This window comes from Colias eurytheme, chromosome 6, assembly GCF_061535395.1.
Source record: "Colias eurytheme isolate Ceu_HAF_F1 chromosome 6, ilColEury1 Martin Lab GWU primary, whole genome shotgun sequence".
Taxonomy (NCBI): Eukaryota; Metazoa; Arthropoda; class Insecta; order Lepidoptera; family Pieridae; genus Colias; species Colias eurytheme.
This window is the reverse complement of record NC_142985.1, coordinates 1,727,635-1,753,226: the sequence shown is the minus strand read 5'-3', so window position 1 is coordinate 1,753,226 and position 25,592 is coordinate 1,727,635. Positions and strand designations below refer to the sequence as shown.

Here is a 25,592-nt window from a genome sequence, read left to right as displayed (position 1 = left end):
TAATTGGTTATTTCAAAAGTAATTACTATTTAATACCTTCTGAATAAATTATCCAAAAGTGCCATTTACAATACCCTAATAGCGTTTGATAAGATTATTGCTTTAAGTACTTTAAAAGCTTAAGAACTTAATAAGTTTCTGAGACAATAGGAATTAATGAAGATCTATAGATTAGCGAATTCTGTTAATACGATTACCAGTTCTAGAAATGGTTTTAGATAAATTGCTGTATTTAGTTGAAATATAAAATAAAGGAAGATATTAAATATATATAATATGTTATAGACAACACAAGCGCAATATAAACATAAACAAAAAAATATATTTGTGTTTTATATTTTTCACAAGTACCTATAAGTTTTTTCCTTCTTCTTCACATAATTACCTACGTCCAAATTCAATAATTGTAGAACTACATTATTTTCTAATGTAAATGTTTCCTAACAATACATTTATAAACGTAGAGTTAACCGCAATATAATTTATTACTGATTATTTTTCCGACCCAAATATCGACCAATAGAATTGCACCATTCGACGTCACGTGGTACAACCTACATGGTATTATACTGATAATTTTTTGAAAATTTTCTCTGGTAGTTGACGTCAAACTGACAGGTTGAATTCAATTGTGAAATTATTGGCCGACATTTGGGACGGAAAAATAATCCCCCGAATACCACACGAGCTTCAAAATTATCTGGCATTTCCCTCAAGGTTCCCTGCAAACAAATAAAGTCGTCAAGTTTTTCAGGAAGAATAACTCGCGCTTCGCGCTCGTGATTTTTTAACCTTGACTAAAAACTTGACTCCTTCATTTGTTTGCAACGAACCTATCGGAAAATACCCGATAATTTTGAAGCTCTTGTGGTATTATAAGTGATAAAATGAGTCTCTGTTAGAGACAACAATTTTCATTAAAACATTTCAAATACGTTAAGCGTTGTCAAAACAAAGTATTCACAACAAAATTACGCTGAAATTCTTCGATAAGTAAATTATTTATCAAAATTAAAACTCTTATATGTAATCATTTACTCAACACAAGAGTAACAAACTCGTTCATAACCTCGTCTCGATTTTCTATTACGCTAATAGCGGGAGAAAATCGAATCCCATCCTTATCCCATAGGTCGATCCCATCTCCAGGGATTGAGACAAATGAACCACCAAATTTTCACCTCGGGACAGAGAGGCGTGATTTCACGCGAATTTAAGGTGGAATTTCCTGGTGGCATTGCAATATATGCTCTATCATATGGTTTTAAGGTTAACATTTGAATGATCTATTAGGTTAGAGACATTTACAAGTGATGGGATTAAGTGGAGGTCTCTTAATTTGTTGGACCCAAGGGTACTGTTATGCAGAGTGGCTTAATGTTACCTTAGGATGGATTAAAATAATTCGTCTTAGGCTCCGCGTCGAACTTAATTAATCACTCTATATTGTTGTTTTTGAAATATTCAGCGGGACTAAGATTATTTTAAATAGGTAATATGAATCCCTTGTGATCTGCTCGTTTCCTTGCTGCGCTGTTTAGCATGCTTTAAGTGGATTTGTTCAAGATAATGGACTGTGTGAAATTAAAATAAAACCTTTGAGTTGTTTTTATTAAGTTCTAATTAAATTTTGATACATAGGAACAAAAATTAAATTTAGAAGTGAGATGGTATTAATAAATAATTTATTAAAAAAAGACGTGTGGCACTCGGGGACTGCATGCATGCTATGCCTTCAAGCCACACCTCCGCGCCCGTTGGAGTGGGGAGCGTGAGGTTTTTCGTTACTAAATTTCTGGATTCGGTCCCCGCGCTCAAGGCCCGCGATAGAAGCTATGCAATAGCTTAAAACTTTGAATAAAGTTGTAGTGTTATAGTAATGACACAGATTTTACTTTTTTTTTTAAATATTTTTTTTGCCAACCCTACTGTAAAGGACGAGCACACGCAGGCGGTAACGGGGCTCCCCGCGCAGCGGCTCCACGTGTATGAGGCGGAATATTAACGCTGCACGTGGAAGAGAGGCGCACCGCGGTTTCGACGAGGCGCACCGCGGTTTCGCCTAGCGCGCTGTACTCAATACGCCACGTGTATTGCGTTTACACGTGGAGGAGGCGTGGCCTAGGGGCTAGGCGGCACATACAAGACAGCCGCCGCCGCTTTTGGATGCCGCCGCCGCTTTGAGTCTCGCCGCCTTTTGGATGCCGCCGCCGCTTTGTGCCTCGCCGCCGGGCGGCCGCTTTGAATCTCCCCGCCGGCGACGCATATAAATAGCCCGAATTTATAAATGGAGTTCAGTTCGAGCAAGTGCTTATTACAGACAAGTAGTTAATAAGTAATAGTGATTAGGAATTGTAATTGTAAAGAGAAAATATATGTACTTATGTATGTCGAAGGAAGGGTTTTATTTCGACCACGAACCCAAAATCATACAGTCCACAACAACGTGTGGTCCTTCGATCGCCGGATAACAACGTGTGACCCTACGATCGCCGGATAACAACGTGTGATCCAACGAGCGCCGGATACTTCAAGGAAGAAACGCTGCACGTGGAAGACCAGATCCTGCCGAAGAGAGGTACGCATCGGCAACGAGCTCACCTTCGAGGGACGAATATCGGCAAACCGGTAACGTTGGTACTAGCCTGCTGGTGTTTTTGATCGTCACCAGGCGAGTCAGGTACCTACCGACGGGGCCGCGCTGTTGGTACTAGTCCAATAAGGTGAGTCGTAAGGTTTTTTACGGGCAGACACGGGCCGCCAGTGGTGACCTAGTGGTACGCGCCGGGAATCAGGGGTGCTGGTCAGCGGAACGAGTCTGCCAGTATAAGCCTGCGGTGCGTCACCTCTTTAGGCATGGTGGTAACCCGCAGCCAGGGTGACGCTGTGGAAGTTGAAGACCGGAGCCAGGAGACAGAGCGTGTGCGGCAAGAACGAATGCGGCGGCTGGTGCTGGACCCGCTGGCATCGCCGTCTGACGCACGCTTGACGTCAGCCACAGAAACAATGGAGATCCCGCCGCAACCGCGACGGCATTCGCCAGCGAGATCCGCTAGATCGGTGCGGTCGTCGGCGAGTACGGCGCGGCGGATCAAGGCGGCGGAATTAGAAGCGGCAGAGCGACTCGCCGCTATCCAGAGAAAAAAACTACAAATTGAGAAAGAACTAATAAATAAACGCTTACAGTTCGAGGTGTCCGCCATACAGGAAGACGAGGGCCTGCCGGAAGATACTGAAGGGGGAAGCAAGGGACGCCGTGGCAGCGCTGCTTCACACTGCTTCATCGCCTGAAGCAGTCATGAAAACCTTGGAGCAGTGCTTCGGGAGGCCCGAGATAATTATCGACAGGGCCATGGAGGACCTGAGGAAGCTGCCGCGACCTGGAGCAGCGGCCAAGGACATCAACAGCTTCGCTGTGAAGGTACAGAACGTGGTATGCATACTTCAAACCATAGATAGGAAAGGGTATTTATACAATCCTATGCTAGCAAGGGAGATATTGGACAAACTAAGTCCGCACCTGCGGTCCAGATGGTGCGACTATGCATATTCACAGGAAGGTACGGCAGATCCGGAAATTGTGGTGCTGTCCCGCTTCCTGATGAGAGAGGCGGACCAGGCGCTCCGCTACACATACGCGCCGACGAGCAGCACTGCGCCAGCGCGCAGAGACACCACGGCAGCAGCGGCAGCAGCGGCAGTGCGACCTGCTCCACCAAGAAGGAAGTCGGCAGTATACGCCATAGTTTCCAGCAGTGGTGATGAAGAGGAGAAGAAAGAAGAGAAGAAAGAAGACTTCTGCCTGTGCTGCGGGCGCGACCACACCATGGTTGCCTGCCCGCGCTACGCCAAGCTGTCGGTGGATGAGCGGTGGGCGCTGGTGAGGGAAAAGGGCGCCTGCTTCAAGTGCGCCACGAAGAGACATCGGCGCATCTACTGTCGAGCGAAACCATGCGGCGTGAACCAGTGCCGCCGCCCGCATCATTCATCACTGCACGACGTAAGAAGAGAAGAGCCTGCTGCGTCGACCGAAGAAACCGTCATGGCGGTTGCTGACCGCGCAACCGCACCGCCCCGCGCCGTCCTGCTGAAGATGTGTCCAGTCACCGTCGTCGGCCCACGGGGGGAGGTATCGACGCACGCACTGCTCGATGAGGGCTCCACCATCACCCTCATTGATGAGGACCTGGCGCAACAGATCGGCGCCGAAGGTCCCGCCACGCCGCTCCGCATCCACGGGGCGAACATGGAGCAGATTGAAGAAGGAAGTCGGCTGGTAACGGTGCAGCTGCGGGGACAGAGCGACGGGACACTACACGACCTGCGCGCCCGCACGATGAAGAAGCTACAGTTGCATCAGCAGTCCATCCCGGGTTCCCTGCTTCGGTACAGACACCTGCGCGACATACCGGAACATGAGGTATGTTACGAACAAGCACGCGCGGGTGTCCTGGTGGGTACCGACCACTGGGAGCATATCGTGACAAGAGAACTTCGGACGGGCGGCGCAGACGAACCTGCCGCCTCCAAGACAAATCTCGGCTGGGTGATACATGGAACAACGCCGCGTCGAATGATCGTCGAAAGGGACTGCGTGCTTCACGTCCGAGAACAGCAGCAAGCGGACCTACGGCTGCACAACTTGGTGGAAGAACACTTCAAGATAGAATCATTGAACATAGCCAGTAGACCGCGCATTGGTGAAGCCGACCGACGAGCGACGTCAATCGTCGAGATGACTACGAAGAAGACGCCGGGCGGGTATGAAATCGGCCTGCCATGGAAGAGAGATAATGTCCGCATGCCGCCGAGCTACAATGCCGCGCTGCGGAGACTTCTGAAGATTGAAGCCAAGATGGACGCCGCGCCGGAATTCGCAGCCGAGTACACCAAGCACATGAACAACTTATTTGAGAAAAGGTATGCGGTTCCATGCGATGGCAGTGAAGGTGAGAGCAGCGTGTGCTGGTACCTGCCGCATTTCGCTGTGACCAATCCCAACAAGCCAGGGAAGCAGCGATTGGTTTTCGATGCGGCAGCCAAAAGCCACGGGACTTGTTTAAATGACGAACTGCTTGAGGGCCCAGACTTGCTACTATCACTGCCGGGTATATTATTTCGATTCAGGGAAAAGGCAGTGGCAGTCACGGCAGATATAGAGGAGATGTTCTTACAAGTAAAAATAAGACCCGAAGACCAGCCAGCGCAGCAGTTTTTATGGAGGGGGAGCCGACGCGACACGCCGCCACAGCACTACAAGATGACGTCCATGATATTCGGTGCAGCGAGCTCTCCGTTTATGGCGCATTACATCCGTAATCATAATGCGCAGCAGCACGCAGAACAGTATCCAATGGCGTTGGAAGCGATAACGAAGAGCCACTACATGGACGATCTGGTGGTGAGCTACGCCGACGCGGAGGAAGCCAGACAAGCAATCGAAGAAATACGGACGGTGCACGCGGCGGCAGGCTTCAAGCTACGAGGATGGAACGCCAGCGATAGGAGCGTGCTGAGGGACGTGCCACGAGAACTGCACGCCAGCACACCAACGCAGCTGGGAGGAGCGCAGCCAGCCCCGAAGATCCTCGGGCTAATTTGGGACGCCGAGCAAGACGCGCTAGGATTCAACACAGCAATGAACAGGGTACCGGTGGAGGTGCGAGATCGCAAGCGCCCACCAACCAAGCGCGAAGCATTAAGTGCGGTAATGTCAATTTATGACCCACTAGGCCTCTTAAGTTATTTCACCATCCGTGCTAAAATCATATTGCAGAGCCTGTGGCGCCTCCAAATTTCATGGGACGAACCAATACCTGAAGAAGAGGGCGAGCAGTTTTCGGGCTGGCTGGCGCAGCTGGAAGCGGTCGGCGCGCTACGTTTGCCGCGATGCTACGCAACGGACAACGTCGAAGACATCGAGCTGCACGTGCTATGCGACGCCAGTGAACAAGCGTATGCAGCCGTGGCGTACTGGCGTATGCGGCGAACGGACGGCAGCGTACAAGTGAAACTCGTCTCGGCGAAAGCGAAGGTGGCACCACGGCGCGCGCAGACAATCCCGCGCCTAGAGCTGCAGGCGGCGGTGATCGGCGCCAGACTCGCCGATCAGATAAGAAGAGAGCACAGGTATGACATATCTCGTACTTGGTTTTGGACAGACTCATCGACGGTGGTGCACTGGGTGCGCAACGATGCAAAGAGATACACGCCGTTCGTCGCGCATCGCCTCGGTGAGATTGGAGAACTAACACAAAGGGAAGAGTGGCGGTGGCTGCCGACTCATGAAAACGTTGCCGACGACGCCACCCGCCTAAGTTTCACCACGGGACATGATCGATGGTTCCAGGGTCCAGAATTCCTGACAAAGACGGAGGACCAGTGGCCCACGGAGAAGGAACTACGAGAAACTACAGACGAGGCTAATGTACTGCATGTAAGCGAGCTGCCACGGAAGATGGAATGGCTGCCGGATCCAGAGCGCTTCTCCAAATTCCGCACACTGGTGGGAGCAACAGCAAGGGTGCTCGCATTCATCGACATACGCATCAGACACACGGCGACGAGACTAGAATGTCGCCACCTGGAGCAAGCCGAACGACTGCTGGTGCAGCGCGCACAGAACGACAGCTTTGGAGAAGACATAAAGCGAATCAAGGACGCGCGCCCCATCAGCAGATCCAGTAGACTGTACAAATTGGACCCGGTAATGGAAGACGGCGTGCTGAGAGTAAGGGGCCGCATAAACGCAGCCACGGCACCCGACACAATGAAGAAGCCGGTAATCCTCGACGGCCGGCACAGAATAACCAGACTAATAGTGTTACAGGAACATTGTGCCGCCGGACACGCCAACCGCGAGCGCGTCACCAACGACCTGAGGCAGCGCTACTGGGTCATCCACCTGCGGCCTACAGTGCGCGCCGTGGAGAAGAACTGCGCGCTGTGCCGAGTACGCCGAGCAATGCCGCAGGTCCCAGCCAAAGGGGACTTGCCGCGCGCTCGCCTCGACCCGTTCCATCGACCCTTCACCAACTGCGGGGTCGACTACTTCGGGCCAATGATGGTCAAGATCGGACGAAGAAGAGAGAAGAGATGGGGCGCGCTGTTCACATGCCTGACATCGCGAGCCGTGCACCTGGAGCTCGTCGCATCTCTGTCAACGGACTCAGCCATCATGGCGCTGAGAAGGATGGCAGCTCGCAGAGGGTGGCCTCGTCTGATGTACTCAGACAACGGTACAAACTTCAGGGGCGCCGATCAAGAACTGAAGAAGGCGTACAACGAGTGGGCGCCGGCGCTACAAGAAGAAGCGCTGCGCCACCGGATGGAGTGGCGCTACATACCGCCGGGTGCACCGCATCAAGGCGGTGCTTGGGAGCGGCTGGTGCGGTCGGTGAAAACCGCGCTCGGCGCGACACTACGGGAGAAGGCGCCGCCAGAAGAGGTGCTGCGGACTCTACTCACCGAGGCGGAGTTCGCGGTGAACGCGAGGCCGCTGACTCACGTGAGCGTGAGCCCAGACGACCCCGAAGCCCTCACGCCCAACCACTTCCTGTTGGGCTCCTCAACGGGACTGCCGACGACGGGGCCGTGCGACGAAGCAGACCGACGGACCTGGCGCGCCAGCCAGGCGCTCGCCGACCACTTCTGGCGCCGATGGATCAAGGAGTACCTACCGACGCTCGTGCCACGGGGGGAGGCGCGAAAGGACACGCGACGCCTCGAGGAAGGTGACGTGGTCATCATCGTGGACCACGTCTTGCCGCGCAACACATGGCCCATGGGGGTCGTGGTGCGCGTTCACGCAGGGCCGGACGACGCTGTGCGGGTAGCCGAAGTGAAGACCAAGAGCGGGATCTTCAGACGCCCCGTCAGCAAGCTCGTCGTGATGAAGGAGGCTACGCAAGCTACGCCGGGGGGAGGACTGTAAAGGACGAGCACACGCAGGCGGTAACGGGGCTCCCCGCGCAGCGGCTCCACGTGTATGAGGCGGAATATTAACGCTGCACGTGGAAGAGAGGCGCACCGCGGTTTCGACGAGGCGCACCGCGGTTTCGCCTAGCGCGCTGTACTCAATACGCCACGTGTATTGCGTTTACACGTGGAGGAGGCGTGGCCTAGGGGCTAGGCGGCACATACAAGACAGCCGCCGCCGCTTTTGGATGCCGCCGCCGCTTTGAGTCTCGCCGCCTTTTGGATGCCGCCGCCGCTTTGTGCCTCGCCGCCGGGCGGCCGCTTTGAATCTCCCCGCCGGCGACGCATATAAATAGCCCGAATTTATAAATGGAGTTCAGTTCGAGCAAGTGCTTATTACAGACAAGTAGTTAATAAGTAATAGTGATTAGGAATTGTAATTGTAAAGAGAAAATATATGTACTTATGTATGTCGAAGGAAGGGTTTTATTTCGACCACGAACCCAAAATCATACAGTCCACAACACCTACTTTTCCCAAAGGAGGTAAAGATCGAGTCACGCCGAAGTAAATAACACGATTATGAGTTCAACAATGAGATCAATAGTTTCGTATTGGTGCGTCGCCCTGTTCACTGGGGAATTGGGTGTCTATGTTAAGTGTATTTTGAAGGATTTTTATTTTTTTATAATCTTTTCATAATCATGTTGTGTTTCTATGAGAATAAAATATAATGTTGATTTCTACATACTTTAAAGTGCCATTGTTAACAATATAATATCATTTGTTACAAAAAAAAACATTAAAGAGAAAGGATATAGAGAAAGGAGGAAAATATACCTACATATTTATTTTATGACTATAAAATCTGTACCACTCCTTCAAAAGTTTCTTCTACACGTGCAAAAATTAAATTTAGTTTTAAATTTATATTGACAGAATCACCACTGTTATAATGAATAGAGAAGAACGTCGCGTCGCGAGAAACTCATCATGATTAAGAATAATATCGACGGCATGAAACATAATATTATTATAATAAACCATTATATGCCATAAGCTTCTACCGCTTACATCCTTCCATGTCCTTGCCAAATAAAACAAAAAAAAATCACGTATAACAATAAAAATCATATCATTTTCTACAATACCCACGGCAAACATAAATCCCAGTCACCCTAGCATCAAGTCAAAGCTTAACTCGTACATTTGGTCGCCTACAGCAAATTCTATTACTTACTTCGCTTTAGGAGATTGCCTATATACACATTCGCACTTTAGAAGCTGAAGGTTAAGTGATTTCTCACTTGCTTTATCGTGTTTCTATTTAAATTCATTCATTCGTTCAGTACTCGTGCGTAAAATACGCTAAATAGTTAATTTGAAACTTAGTTTTTCAGATATCGGTGTTATAAGGGTCTATGGGTATGTATGAAAAACTTAATTGAAATTTATTTTATTCTTCTTGATATTAAAGAGCTTTCACTGACTCTACAATATCATTGATAGTAAACGGACCCATACACTTTAGCAATACAACAAAAAATTGGAACGACTGTCGTGATACGTGTGTCGTCTTCCTTCCAAACGCATGGACCTATTTTAATCAGACTCTCACAAGCGGATAGCTCATGTTTAGTATGTACTACAAACTTCATTTTCTTCATCATATTCTACATCTGTTCTCATTGACTAAGACGAAGCCAGGAGTTTTAGCTAGCAAGCTTCTATATCTCTTGAAATGTATCGTGACTTAGGAAATATTGCTTACTAGTGGTCCGCCCCGGCTTCGCCCGTGGTACATATTTCGCAATAAAATGTAGCCTATGTCCTTTCTCGGGTATCAAAATATCTCCATACCAAATTTCATGCAAATTGGTTCAGTAGTTTAGGCGTGATTGAGTAACAGACAGACAGACAGAGTTACTTTCGCATTTATAATATTAGTATGGATTTTAATACTATCTTTTTAGGGTTGGTCTATGAGTCCTTAAAAAGCTTTTAATTTGACACATAAATATTTTATTTAAAAGTTAAAATAATTAGCAACACAATATAATATAGTTACGAAAAAAAAATATTTATAAAAAAACTGAAAAAAAATAATAAAGCATTCAGTATTCGAAAGTAAATAGCCATAGATCAAAACACACAGTTTGTATATAATTCACTAATTGCAACCGAAAACAACAAACACACATAAATTAGACATCATAATGAAAACAAACCAAGCTCATAATTGTACCTAATAAGCGCCATCATATAAATCTAAATACATAACTATGAGATATATTGTTTCTTGTTAGCAAAACGCCTGTGAAATACCAAAACCGCATTTCACTGTACTAATGAAGATGTATGGCGTATCTCCATTTGAGTTACTTTAGTTCTGCCATTATTCTTCTTATATTCAATATATCTGTGATTTTGGATCGCTATTGAAGTTATTTTTAGACTAGCTACTCGTCCCGGCTCTATTCAGCTAGTTTCGGCATCCTTAATGTAGCGGAGACCAATTTAAGAATAAAAAAATCATGAAATACCCTTCCATGGGTTCAGTTATGCGATGCTGTACATTCGTATATTCAAGGTTCTTTGGATGAGAGCATTCCTCAGGGATTTCGCCCCTGCTTGCGCAAGATATATTACAAATGTTGTATTTTCCTACGGTATTTTCATTTCATTGATTGGCGGCTGAACTGTACCATAATAAAAAAACTGTACTTGTATTTGCAGTCTGCATATCATATTAAGATTTTTAACTCAATTGAGTCGTTAATCTTGAATAAATAATTCGTTTTTGACGTGACAACGTCTTAAATTCGATAAAGCCGGCTGCATGCACAAAAAAACATGACTCATGCGGCGTTACCTCGCTCTGAGGCGTTCCGTGTAAGGCTTGAAGTGCAAGCGAGAGCGCGGAACGAGTGACAAAGAAGCACAATCAGACGTTGTCAGTTGTCACGTTCAACTATCGTCAGTAAACCGACTATACAGACAACCATTTTTTATTAGTATTTTAAATTTGCATAATTGGCATACAGAGAGTACCTAAGCCCTAATGCTACATCCTTACTTTTAAAGAATGTCGTTTATATCGATCATTGGTTATAAGACGTTGAACGATTAGATAAAGTTCCCCACAATTTCTATTAAAAATTGGCAATGACGCGCATCGTTGATACCTATATATTGCTTTTCCAAGCTAAGAAAAATTCCTCCGAAAAAAGATCTTCAAAAATTCCAGAGCACGAATCTGGTATTTAAATTCAGAGCATTGAGGTTCAAATTCCCGTGGGAAATAAACTGCAGTGTAATGTATTATGACGTCATCGGCGAGTGAGTTTGACGTATCCTTAACGTAATCCATTTCAAGTGGTTATTAGAGGCAGTAGTGTTTGCAATATTATAATTTTAGATGACACTAGCAGACCTGGCAAATATTGTTCCGCCTTACCCTTATAAGGGGAAGAAAAATAGATATTGTCCGATTCTCAGACCCTCCCAATATGCACATAAAATTTCAAGAGAATCTGTCTAGCCATTTCAGAGGAGATTAACTTCAAATACCGCAAATACAAACCGCGACAGGAGTATTTTACACATGAGAAGAAGATAGGTATATAAAAACCAAATAATTTTTCATATAAAACTGGAATATGTCTATATTATTGACCAATATTTTATTGCGTATAGCCTTTTCGCACCACATAAAATGGATGCATTTGCTGCTTTTCAGCAGCTTAAGTGCTTTCAGACCCGCTTTCTATTTTCTATTTATGGAATTTAATTTCCTCGCTCGGCTATTTCATACGTGTGTTATTATGGATGCATTTCCTAATACACAAAAACAAGCATCAGGAGTGCGCATATTTGAGTTTTAGTATCACAATTGTCGGTTATAGATAGCTGGAATTGCAAATACATAAGTAACATAAGAAGCATACCTACGTATACATAAGTACCTATATAGAAACTTAGCTAATTTTATCATTAAATACTTTTGAAAACTCTGCATCTAATATTCATCTTAACAAGGAAAAAGGATAGCAATACCGCAACACAAGTTCGTTCTTATCATTTGTCTTTTTCTGCACTGACCCATAAAATAAATGAAGTCCCAATATCAATTCGAGTTTAGTAATATTCATTACATATCTCTCTGATTGCTCCAATTTAATTAATGGCTATCACTTATCCCAATAATCTTGTAATCAGAGGCTCAGCTCATCAGCCCTAATTGCATGACTGAGTCACGCAATTCCGGTCCCTTTTCCAATACTAATTGGGTCTTTTTCTCTAATGAGCTAGTTACTGCGAGTGTCCAGTTTATCTTTAATTGTGAATTATATTTGTATTTCAGGAAAGTCGTGATGTAACTCAAATACTTAAGTATGTAACAATCAGGGAGTCAGGGACCAATTGGCATAGCTAAAAAGCTTTATAAATACTAGGAATATTAGATAATTATTAATAATATGAATAGATGTTATTTTCTGTGAAGAAATTAAACATTGTAGAATACAAATGATTATCGTGCTTTGTCTGGTAGAGGCCACTGTTGGTATAAGGTCGCCCGCTTACACTACCTTAATTATTAAATGGTTTATTTACAACATATTATATGTATTTACCTACACTTAAGTGTTCATTTAATTCACCTATTACGCACCAAAAACCCATTCTTTGAATTTTTAACACGTTCAGGACTCTTTAACTCTAATTTTTTAACTTTATTTGACTCTAATAAATAAAGCCACATTTAACTGGGAATCCAAAGCATAGTAAGTTCTTCTGTACCAACACATCTTGAATTAATAATAATTATAAATGATGATCATTATAGCACACACATGTTCTTATTATAGTTCATATGTATTAACCCATTGACCACCGTAAGGCCCGATCGGGGCGCGACACAATAGATTTTCTATTGTGTCTGTGATTCCGAGGACTGATGGATTAATATATACTAAAATTATAAAACTGAAAAATTTGTTTGTTTGTTTCTTCGAACGCGCTAATCTCAGTAACTATTGGTCGGATTTAAAATATACTTTCGGTGTTAGATAGCCCATTTATCGAGGAAGGCTATATATCATCACGCTAAGCCCAACGGATGTGGAGCTGCGGGTGAAACCGAAGGGCACAGCTAGTTTACTATATACCCTTTTTCGTACGCTATTTGTGCCATTCTTTAGTTTTGATGAATGTGCTTTGGTAGCCATCTTGCATAGATGATAGTGTAATCATCATTTGCATTTCAAAAAGACAGCTCAAAGATATTGAAGTAAACCGAAATGGAGTAGACGTTAGCATCGTCGTTATCATATATTATATTATGTGGATGTACTCTTATTTAAAATATCCATGCGATATATTACTTGAGAAATTTTTATAAAATAATAAATTCAGGTGTTCTTTGTTGTTATGAAGAAATATTTTTATCAAAGCAAGTCATGTGACATATACCTATTGCAAAAATAAAGAATAATATTTTTAAATAAACAGATTAATCATAACAACATGCTATCTAATCGCTAAAGCAGGAATCTCTTTCACACAACCTGAAGAATGTACATTGAAAATTCAATAATAAAATTAAAATAAAAAATGCTTAAACAAAATATTACTTAGATGTAAAATAAATTCTTCAAGAATCTATTTACAGATTATAATTCACTAGCTGTGCCCCGCGGTTTTACCCGCATTGCTCCACTCCTATTGCTCTAAGCGTGATGATATTATATGAATACCGAAAATATTTTTTCAAAACGGACCAGTAATTCCTGAGATAAGCGCGTTCAAACAAACAAACAAACTCTTCAGCTTTATAATATCAGTATAGATATCGCTTTACAATCTGCAACTAGTTCATAAAATTTCTTCTATAATATTTATATATTATTTATACCCGCTTTTATTTACTACTTTTAATTTATAAACCTCTCAAATTGGTATAACGATTAACGTCTGTTCATGGTTTGGTCCTTCGCGTAAAAACTACTGAACGAGTTTGATTTAAATTTGGTATTCAAATAGATTAAAGCCTGAAATAACTTCAGCCGAAGTTAATATTCAATTAAATGCTTGAAGAGGTATGCCAATCTAATTCTAAAGTTTGGACATTTCATTTTATAGCCAAATAATTTTAAAAATAAGTTAGAAATAGAGTTTTAAATTAAACGTTTATTTTTGGATATTTAAAAGGGGACATCATTTGTCGTAGTTTAATAAGAACTTTACTTACTACTCAAAACAAACATAGTACAAAGTTTCCTATATTTTTATTTTTGAGCATATTGAGTTGTCCATATTTGATAGCCATAAATATTAAATCAATATAACTAATCTACGAAGTAACTTTAATTAATCGTGAAACAAATCATGAGTAACACTAAGACACTAACTAATTAACCTACTCATGACCCATATCAGGGTAAAGAAAATCGATCACGTAGGTATGGGTAGAGGCTTGATGTTCAAATGAAACAACCGTTCGGTTATAAGTTGTATTCGAGACTGACTTACGAACATTACATTAGGTACACACAATATAACAGAATATAATATTATAACATTAATGGTACATTTACTTCATATAAGTGAAACATGTACTTACTACAAAGGGACACCACTTCACACATGATCCGTACCATTAATTTGTCCACAATATACGAAAACCAAATTAAACGTGGACACTGTTTAAATTAAATTTTAGACCCAAATCAACATTGATTGATACACGTAGGTATATGGATACTCGTACCTTGTTTGCTTAAACTAGGTTTCCACGGTTTGAATATTGAGTATTGGTCGGTCACGGACCACGGTGTTTACCAAATACACATGATATAGGACATTCATTTTGGCGGGAAAGCAATATGAGCTTTTCGTGTTTTTTTTTTAAAGTAATTGTTTATGAATTTTAATTCTATCAGTAGATTTTTTTATGAAATTGATTTAAAAATATCAATTTCATCCGTATTTATAAGATTATTTATTATCAATTAGTTAATATAGGAAGTATGTAAGTTAAGTAAAGCTAAAGAAGTTATTTCACACAGCGCACGAAAAGTAAAGAACTGAAAACCATGGTTGACTATGACTATAAACCAAGCAAATTCACACTAAAAAATAGAATGTCTATCTCACAATATTTTCAATTAGTCATCGAACCTACATCAATTGTCAAGATAGTCAGTCATTAATCATTTCGGAAATTAGGTCATGAAACACACAGTACCTATTTTTTCCACTAGTTCTTTTGAATAACCACGCTTTTTAAAAGAGCACTTACACATTTTGAAAAAAATGTGTGCGTGTACTAGAGTACACACGTAAGAAGTGAAACTTCTTTATGACCTTATTTTTCAAAAAATAATTTACTATCTACACTAATATTATAAAGAGGAAAACTTTGTTTGTTTGTTTGTTTGATTGATTGTAATGAATAGGCTCATAAACTACTGGACCGATTTTAAAAATTCTTTCACCATTCGAAAGCTACATTATCCACGAGTAATATAGGCTATATATTATCACGCTAAGACCACAGATTAGAGAATAGTTACTTCGTAACTAAGACCAACAGGAGCATAGCCACGCGGGTGAAACCGCGCGGCACAGCTTGTATACAATATTACAGAAATACGTTAGTCTAACACGCTCGTCGCTTCGCTCCTCGCTACCTATTTAAATACAGTCAAAACCGTTTATGGCGACATCGTTTATAACAACATACCGGTTAAATTGACCAAAATGAAAGGTCCTTGCTGAATGTTATATGACCGCCTTATCGAAAACATTGGTTTTTACGGCATTGTTTACTACGACATACCGCATTAAGCGACCACATTTGGTTAATATTTTTGGAGAATTATATCTGTAGAACGACCGGCTCAGCTGTATTGTAAACAATTTGAATAGGTAACTGTATCCACATCTGGCACAGTATAATAGTCAATGGCTATTATCGTAAAAGTAATCAAAGTTTAGGGTCTTTTGTAATTCTTAGAAACAAAGCACATGCATATTTTGATTGGACATAAAGAGTTTGAGGTTTATTCTTATAAATATTGAATTCACAAAATCATATATGAACACCAATCAAGCAAACACGTGTTAACGTGAGTCATAGATTTATTAATGTTTTAAAAAATTCAATCAAAAACTGAGGTTAACTTTAAATACAATTTTAGAAAAATAAATACCACAATTAAATTATAAATTATATATTATATTATAATTATATAGTTAAATAATTTATAAATATATATATAATATATAAATAATATAATTATACATATATATTATATTATATAAATTATTAAATTAAATAGATACCATAATTCCACCCACGTGTTAGTGTATTGAAAAATACAATCAAAAAGTGAGGTTAATCATAAATAACTTAGAAAAATAAATACCATTATTACACCTAAGTATTAGAAAAATAGATGTAAAGATTGTCTAATCTAAAAATGAACGCCCTTCCACTAAACTTAATTGTTTCAATGTGTGAGGACAAATAATTATTGAACCACTTTTATATGTGTGCGTGCGGCGATTCTACTGCAAACTTTGACTTTCGCGCACTGATTTGTCAACTAATCGGGCGATCAGTTCAGGTGCCTAGCATTGTATGGCGGGGAGAGTGCGCTATGTACGGAATGACACGTCCGTTCTGTCGTGCATCGCGTCATTTATGCACTAGTTGGCCAACTGGTCCTGTCGTTCGGGCATGGACAGGACTGGAGGACTGAACGACCAATGAGGCAGACCAATTTGTGTGTATTGCGTCTATACACGTACTTTGAATGTGAGCGTAAACACAGTGGAGGGGCGTTCATTTTTAGATTAGACAATCTATAATTACTTATTGCACGCCTCATAAGCGAAGCGTTGAGGTGGGTACTACTGTCACTTCGCGCAAAACATCTGATTTTTCAAACTTAAAATGTCTTTATGTATCATACATTGCACTTGTAAGATAATACATACACACACATATTAAGAAAAAACACTATTTTTAACGTTCATGATATTTTTGATGTCATTTTTGTTATTTAAACTAGTTAAAAAACAGTTTAAAAAAGTTCTGTCTTGGACGTCCGTGTGTCTGTATGTGCGGATCCTTTTTCTTGTTAACACGATAGCGACCGAAATACTTTACTAATCGAGTATTTTTTTTTCTCTTACGCTTGAGTATGCTCAGGAATAGAACCCTTTCATTTTTCAGGGTCTGATTCGATGTGGTTTAATTGTTATTAAATGAACAAAAATAATAATTAATAAATATTTATTAAAAAAAAATTATGAGGCGTGCACTTTTGGATTTTCCAAATTATTTAATTTTTATAAATTCACTGGAATTAGAATTAAAACAAACCCTTTGATTTTGCTGATCACTTTAATATAACATGTATATAGTCAAATTACTTATTTACTTTTTTATAAATTCACTGGAATTAGAATTAAAACAAACCCTTTGATTTTGCTGATCACTTTAATATAACATGTATATAGTCACGAGTACGGCGTAACGCAAAAATGTCACGCGCGCGGCGTAACGTAACGCAAAAATGTTACACAAAATTTTTGTCCACCCCCGATAAAGAAGTTTCACTTCAACAAAAATATTATTTTAGATTTATAAAGTAACTGGCCAGTAACAAAATGATTGCGTAAAAAAGTAATCGTCTGGGAACAAAAAAAATAGTCTGGTAAATTCCTTTATATGTTCTGTGGGTAAATTTACAGGCCGGTTAGATAGAGAGAGCGCGCGCTGTTTTTAAAAAAAAGAAAAGATGTGTGGTGTTCTTTTTTTGATCGAAGTATTTATGTTTAATATAAGGGTATCGCATTTACTCTATCCATACCTCAAAACTCAACAAAATTGATTCAGCAAAAAGTCACAAGCTATTATAACCAAAATATACCTGCACTTACACGAATCAAAGTTTTCTGCATAATATTTCCTCAAAAACCGACATATATTCACAAAAATTCACGGGCACTTAATCTTGAGACACTACTGAGACTGAAGGCATTCGGTTTTTATGAGCTCAGACCGTAAATCGCCTTTTTATTATACTTAATATTCTCTATTCATATCGGAAAGTTATAGAAATATGCAAATAGTAATAGGTACCTACTGTAAGAACGGCGGTATATAGTGTTTGTCTGACCGAATTTGCACCACAATAACTTAAAATAAAAATAAAAACAGATTAAAAATATACACAGCATCACAAAAAAAAAAATCTAAGCAATCAAATTAGTGGCCTTTTTTATCGCAACAGAGCGATTTTAGGTACATTATCCATGGGACTTAATATTATTTTGACTTCGCAGACGAAGCCGCGAGCGAAAAGTATCATGTAGGTACACAATTTGAAAAAGTTTAAATAGTCAAATGACGATCCTATATAGCATAATATTATAGTATTCTTAATGTAATAAGATTTGAATATTTTCGAGTGAATAATAGCAATTAGACCGAATTAGGCCATTGGTTAATTATTTGGAATTTAGGACAGATTTTTAAGACGACAATTCGTAATATAATATTACCTAAAATTACCAAACCTTTTGACCTAGAAACAATATAATTAGTAATTACCATTCGCAAGTTAATATTCTGAAGTTATACCTAAGAAAGTCCTTGAGAAACCTTTAACCTACATCTGCCAAGACACGAGGTACAAAGATTTATTTGCTCTCTACGATATGCTTACACATTACGTAATTATGCCCAAACCATTTAACTCTTAATGTCTCAATATATCTCTACTATATCCAATATTATAAATCTGAAGTACATATCTGAAGTTTGTTTGTTTGAACACGCTAATCCTTGGATCAATGGACTGAATTAAAAAATTCTTTCACTTTTGGATATGTACGTGATCCATGAGTGCTATAGGCTATACACTATACAGGGTGAAAAAGGAATGTTTCCCTTCAGCCAAATTTATTAGTATTTCAAGTACTTCCCTTCCAGAGCCCATTATAAATATCCAGTAAATATCAATAGGTAGACTAATATAATATTATATATGTTTGCCTTTAGAAACCTACAAGTGTTTTACCGATTGCCATTGTAAATAAAAGTACTCCAATGAAATATAAAAGGGATCTCCTTGTAAGTACAAATTGGTTGAAAAGTACTTAACAGACTGGAAACAAGAAACTTTCCCTTCGTAAAAAAGTTTAATTTCTAACTCAATATAAGGAAACGTGCCTTTTATAAAATACAGTCGGTAGGTATTTAAGTTTATTGCATAACTTTCACAATTTGTAACATTAACATATTCTCTCATTTTTATGATTGCAGTAAAACCACAGATAATATAATAGGTACAGTTATAGCCTTTATTTTATTTATCTATATAAGGAAACAAACAATACTGTATGCAATAGGCAAGAATACTACACAATACCTTGGATGTATAGAATACCAAAAAATTATTCAAATCATTAGTCAAAAATTATTAATATTGTTGTCTATTATTAGTATAAGAAATATTATATTATTGCTATTACAAACTTTAACTAGGTAATAAAAATATGCCACCAGCTACGTATGTTCATTCGATGATTAATAATTATTGAATTTAATCGTAAAAAAAAAACAAATAATATTTTTCAATTATTTCATGAATATTTCCTAGCTTAAAATTTTACGTACCTAGTTATAAAACACAATGAAACCTCAAAATTATTCAGACGTAAACGAGAACATTGTTTTGTGTAAATCAACAGAAATACGTGACCAATTATGATGAGTGAAGCCTCTCAAGCCTACACACGTCTAGGTTATTGTAACAATAAATAACATTTCAAATAAGCTTGCGGAAAAAACACATTTCACGTAAGAGATGATAAAAGTATATAATATATACGAATAGTATGTACAAATTGCATATATTAATATTAATCATTATAAGGACATATTAAAACAGAAGTGTATGCTCTTCAAAATCATTAACGAGCCGCATGATAAACCTCAAAATCATGTATAACATTAGAGTGGACGTGGGATTAATAGGAAAATATACAAACTACCAAAAAATTCAAAAATTCAAAATTATTTTCTTTCTTTCATTTACAGGTCTTAAACTAATTTGTGATTGGAACACTCCAAGTAATTAAATCATAAGCCATTGTCACTACAAAATAATAAAATAAAATTCATTACTCTTAACTTATCGAAACAGATATATAAATAAGAATGCTTAAATAAAACAGCTGCTTCCATAAACCCCTAACAATCAACGGCTGAATAAATTCCAATCCCATTTTATTCGAACACTAAACATTTTGGATTAATATGCAGAGAAGGAACGGTTCGGTTTTACAGTAAACAAGATGGGCCTAACAATGTTTTAATTAATTATCGAGAGGGTTTTAACAAAGAATTGTTTTATTTCACCAGACAAGCGACTATATAAAGCATTTTATACATTATTGTTACCATTACACATAATTTTATTTTGTTATTATTAACAAAAAAAAAATGAAAGTAATTAGCCTTAACATTTTCAGAACTAAGCCTGATTTACATGAACCAGCACCAGCTTCCAAATAAAAAAAGTGTAAAAATCGATTCAACACAAAAAATAGCATCGAATTAAGAACGTCATTTTTTTCTTTAAATCGCTTGAAAATTAAACAGAGCCTGCTTAATAATCTTTGTAACGTCTTCTCAGTGCTTTGGACACACAAAAAGCCGTTTTACAAAATATAATACAATATTACCACTACTTTTCCCGAATCAAAAGTCGAACCTACAAGCGTTATTAAACCACTAGCTGTGCTCCGCGGTTTCACCCACATTGCTCCGCTCCTGTTGGTCTTAGCGAGATGATATATAGCCTTATAGCCTTTCTCGATAAATGGGCTATCTAACACCGAAAGAATTTTTCAAATCGGACCAGCAATCCCTGAGATTAGCGCGTTCAAACAAACAAACAAACTCTTCATATTAGTATAAATAAGCACACGTCATATATAAGCCCAAATTAGTGCTCGTTTCACTTAAAAAGGATATTTCAGGATTCTGTGACAAGAGAATTTAATCCAACATTTTTATTAGAGGCTGTATGTCAAAGGTAATTGAGATGAGTGGGCTCGCTCCATCAGAAGCCCACAATATTAGATTTTTCGTTTATGAATAAATACAAACCTCTGGTGGTATTTTGGGTTTTAATAAAGTAATGCCCATTTTTGTTATTTTCTTGAATTAATTTTCTTAGCGTAGGTTTTATTGTAGGCAATTTTTATTATCAGTTGTAATAAGTATATTTGTATTGATAAATATTTGTAGGAAATAAATACGAAGGAAGCGTACTTAGTATGGATAATGAATTAAATTTATTCGCAATGGGTAATATGTAGGTAATATATGTCTTCACGCTACGACCAACAGGCGTCACGGGGGTGAAACCACGCGGATCAGCTAGTTTACAAATTAAACGTAACCTCAACTATCTAAACACCAAATACTTATACAATACTAGCTTTCCGCCCGCGGCTTCGCCCGCGCAGTCAAAGAAAAACCCGCATAGTTCCCGTTCCCGTAGGATTTCCGGGATTACATCATTTTCCCGGGATAAAAAGTAACCTATGTCCTTTCTCGGGTATCAAAATATCTCTATACCAAATTTCATGCAAATTGGTTCAATAGTTCAGGCGTGATTAAGTAACAGACAGACAGACAGAGTTACTTTCGCATTTATAATATTAGTATGGATGTTTTATGTATTATTATAACTTAATATCCTAGTTCATGTCACGTACACACTCCAAAGATTAATATTATGAGGGTTGTACATCACAAACAGGTGTCATAAGTAGATCCTCTAATAACAATAGGGTTTGTACACAATGAATAACGGCAAAATTATGTGTAGGCGTCTTTAAGAAGTCATTATAACCGACCTCTTGATGTAGAACCTTTGTGGTTCTATGTGCAAACATTATTGCGAACTAGGACGTGCTACGACTCATCGGCGAGCGGGTGGCGTGAGCTCGTGTACAGTTTGCGCCGCCCCGGGGTGGGCATTTGGTGGAGGGCCTGGAAACGGGCAAGTGCGGAGGGCCTGGAAACGGGCAACTGCTGGGCGGGACATGCGGAAGATTGCGAATGTGTACCCGCATCCCGTCTAAAGCAGCGCGTTGGTACACGGTGGGGTTTTAGTCGGTAGGAATCCGACATAACCCACGGCTCCTTCCCCGGGAGCCGTGGGTATCTTAGGCAAGATTTCCCCACTTGAAAAAAAAAAAGGACGTGCTACGACTATGATATAGTAATATGTATTACTTTTATGTATTGACTATAGTTTAAAGTTATGTTATTACCTGGATAAACGGGTGTCCTTAATAAGCCTTTGCAGCTGAAAATCTGAAACTATATTTCAGTTTTCGATTTAGTTGCATTTACGTATCATTTTAAACACACAAACTTATCATAATTTTGTAATTTTTATTGTATTTTAAAGCTTATAAATTTAATTAAATAATTTATAAGCTCTAAAATATATTTATACTTTTTATAAATTAAAAATCAAATCATGAATAGTTTGTTCTAATTTATGTTGACATAGAAATAAATAAATAAATAAAATAAATAAAAACTTTATTGACATAAAGAAATAGGTACAGCTTATATATGAATCCATAGGCTCCTGAATTAGTTAATCTTATATATAAAACTAGCGACCCGCCCCGGCTTCGCACGGGTGCAATGCTGATACTAAATACACTACAGAAAAACTGTGAACGTTGCACGGGTATAAAATATGTATATAGCCGGGCGGCCGGCCGGTACCGCCGCAAACGCTACGTCCCGCAATTTTTAAATCTGTAATATCTTCGAAAATATTCACTTAAATCATACGGTGTAAAGGGCCATATAGATCTATATTAAATGAACAATGTATTCAAGGTATTTAATTGGTTAAGGATTAATGCTATATTTGTTAAAATCGCATCGAAAATTAGCCATTATTTGTCGTGAAAAGTAAATGACAAAAAAAAGTTATTGTGGGTTATCCATAAGAGATAGACATATACCATCGCGGACTTTTCTGTAGAACTTTTCAATGTGTATAATACTTAGTACATTATTTTGATAAAACTCGTAGGGTTCAGCCTGCGTTTGCAATTTTAGCGGAAAAAATGTAATTTTTTACGACATCACATTAGAAACCCCAAAAATAACAGTACTTCTCCACTATTTAATGGATGTAATTATACATATAAACCTTCCTCTTGAATCACTCTATCTATTAAAAAAAACTGCATCAAAATCCGTTGCGTAGTTTCAAAGATTTAAGCGTACAAAGGGACATAGGGACATAGGGACAGGGAAAGCGACTTTGTTTTATACTATGTAGTGATAGTGATTCTCGTGTCACAATGTTAGTCTGCATACTCCTCCGAAACGGGTGGACCGATTCTCATGAAATTTTCTGTGCATATCGGGTAAGTCTGAGAATCGGCCAACATCTATTTTTCATATGTACCACGGGCGAAGCCGGGGCGGACCGCTAGTATAACTATATAACTCTAATATAACTTTCGTAATTTCTATTTAGTAACCTGTGCTATAACTATATTTAAATATTCCTATAAAAGAAGCGGCAAAACTGTTATTTGCGGCATTTATAATACAGTAACCGATAAGCTCATTCGCTGGCTCCAAGCCAGACTGTTTTATGATATCATTCATATTTTTCTCATTATGTTACCATAGAAGCTATAAAATATTTATGCCGTCTATAGCTTGGTACATTTCATTGATTTTTATTATATATGCTTTATGTGAGACGGACAACTATCTGGTGTTAGGTTGAATATGTCCATATTGAATAAGGTAGTTCATATTACTTTCTTGATGCTTAAATATGTCTTTCTTGAATGGACTATAGGCTTCTAAATGAATAAAAGTGAAGTCCCATGCCCCCTAGTGGGGTAAGGGGCAGACATATGTTTCACTGATCGATTTTCTTTAGGGATAAGTAGATGATCAGCCTTCTGTGTCTACCAGATCATTTTTGTTTCTTCGTCTCCACTGGGAATCGAACGAAGGACCCCTCGGTGCTACGCTCACGCGTCAACCACTGTACCAGGCCTCCGTCACTCGCTCAAGGTCGCGCTATAAGCGCCTACCGCACAGTAGGTCGGTACCGACCCAAGCGGCAGTTGGTTGGCACACGCGAGACTGCGCACCCGCGTCACGTTTCCCGCGCTCGCTACCAAGATGCCCGGTTATTGCGATGTGGACGGGTGTCGGGAGTTCGGAGTACGGAGTCGGAGCCACGCAGTAACAAAGAAACTCACAAACCTACCAGGCTACTTTTTATCCACGAGACACATATAGCGGGTCCACGCGGGTGAAACCGAAGGAAACAACTACTATCAATAAGATTTCATTTTTTTTATTGTATAATGTAAACAATAAAAAATTAAGTGTTTCAGCAACTCTGTGTTTAATTTACGCGCTCGGTACAACCTGTGGTACAACCCTAAAGTTTTCGTTTGATGACGCAATCACGCGGCGTGCGCGGGAAACTCACTTCTCGGTGCGTGTTCGTAGAGTACATTTCTTACTGCAGCCGAGTTGCGGCGCATTTTGTAGGTAAATATAGCGTAGGTATTTTAGCTTTTGTATGGGAGTGATGTATCTGTTACGAAGTAACTATTCTCTAATCTGTGACTGTACCAAGGAGGTGGGCAGTCTAAATGAATAGCTACACAAATATTCAGTTAATACCTATTGTGGAATAATTTATTAGACTTAAATAAAAGTAGAGAGTCGAAAATAACACGCACTGCCAACCTTACAAAACTGACCTCTTGTAGCCCTAAATCTCTATTGTAAATATATTAACGTAACTTGTGTTTTGTTATTAATTATCCTTTGTATATTTTCCTTATTTATACTACCCTTGTGTGAAGGACATATTCTCACTCGGGAAATATTAAATATCATCCTTATCATTAACTGTTTACTACACAAAATTTTACAGAATAAACATGATAATTCTTAGGTAAATGAAGGTATAATTCTTTATATTCCGTAATCGCTTTGTGTCGTTAGATTTTCATAAGTTTACTTATTTATGTCTAAGCTAATTTTATATCTTGAACTAGAAATTTACCGAGTACGACCGATCAAAAAATTATAACTATGACAACGCACAATCTGAAAAATAATTAAAACATTTTATAATATAACTACTCTTTATGAAATATACACACCTACCGTTTGAATTATTATCAACCTCTCTTCATTCTTTGACCGCCTCCTTGGTACAGTGGTTGACGCGTGAGCGTAGCACCGAGGGGTCCTGGGTTCGATTCCCGGTGGAGACGAAGAAAAAAAAATGTCTCGGTCTGGTAGGACACAGAAGGCTGATCACCTACTTGTCCCTAAAGAAAATCGATCAGTGAAACAGATGTATAATGCATCTGCCCCTTACCCCACTTGGGGACATGGGACTTCACTCTCTTCATCCATTTTAAAAATAGTACCTCACATTGATATTTCAAAGAATCACACAAAAACATAATATTTACCCACCATTTGCACCACGCAAGTTTCTCGTATATCTGAAAGCAAGCTATTTATACCAAGATAGTACTTCAATAGCGACGTAAGTACTTGA

The 25,592-nt window shown here is 39.6% G+C and overlaps 2 protein-coding genes across 2 annotated transcripts in view; one reads left to right on the top strand and one right to left on the bottom strand.

Annotated features, from left to right (window-relative positions):
* The window catches only part of LOC149907446 (uncharacterized), a 77,953-nt gene that overhangs the window by 12,832 nt on the left and 39,529 nt on the right, over positions 1–25,592 (bottom strand). The gene's annotated exons all lie outside the window — the stretch shown is intronic.
* On the top strand, positions 3,299–7,933 carry LOC149907448 (uncharacterized). Its single transcript, XM_090102465.1, has one exon. It carries the CDS (start codon positions 3,299–3,301, stop codon positions 7,931–7,933), a length of 4,635 nt encoding a protein of 1,544 aa, XP_089958591.1.

Excerpts from the sequence above, each read along its gene's own strand:
- LOC149907448 (XM_090102465.1), top strand. The coding sequence starts at position 3,299 with ATGAAAACCTTGGAGCAGTGCTTCGGGAGGCCCGAGATAATTATCGAC.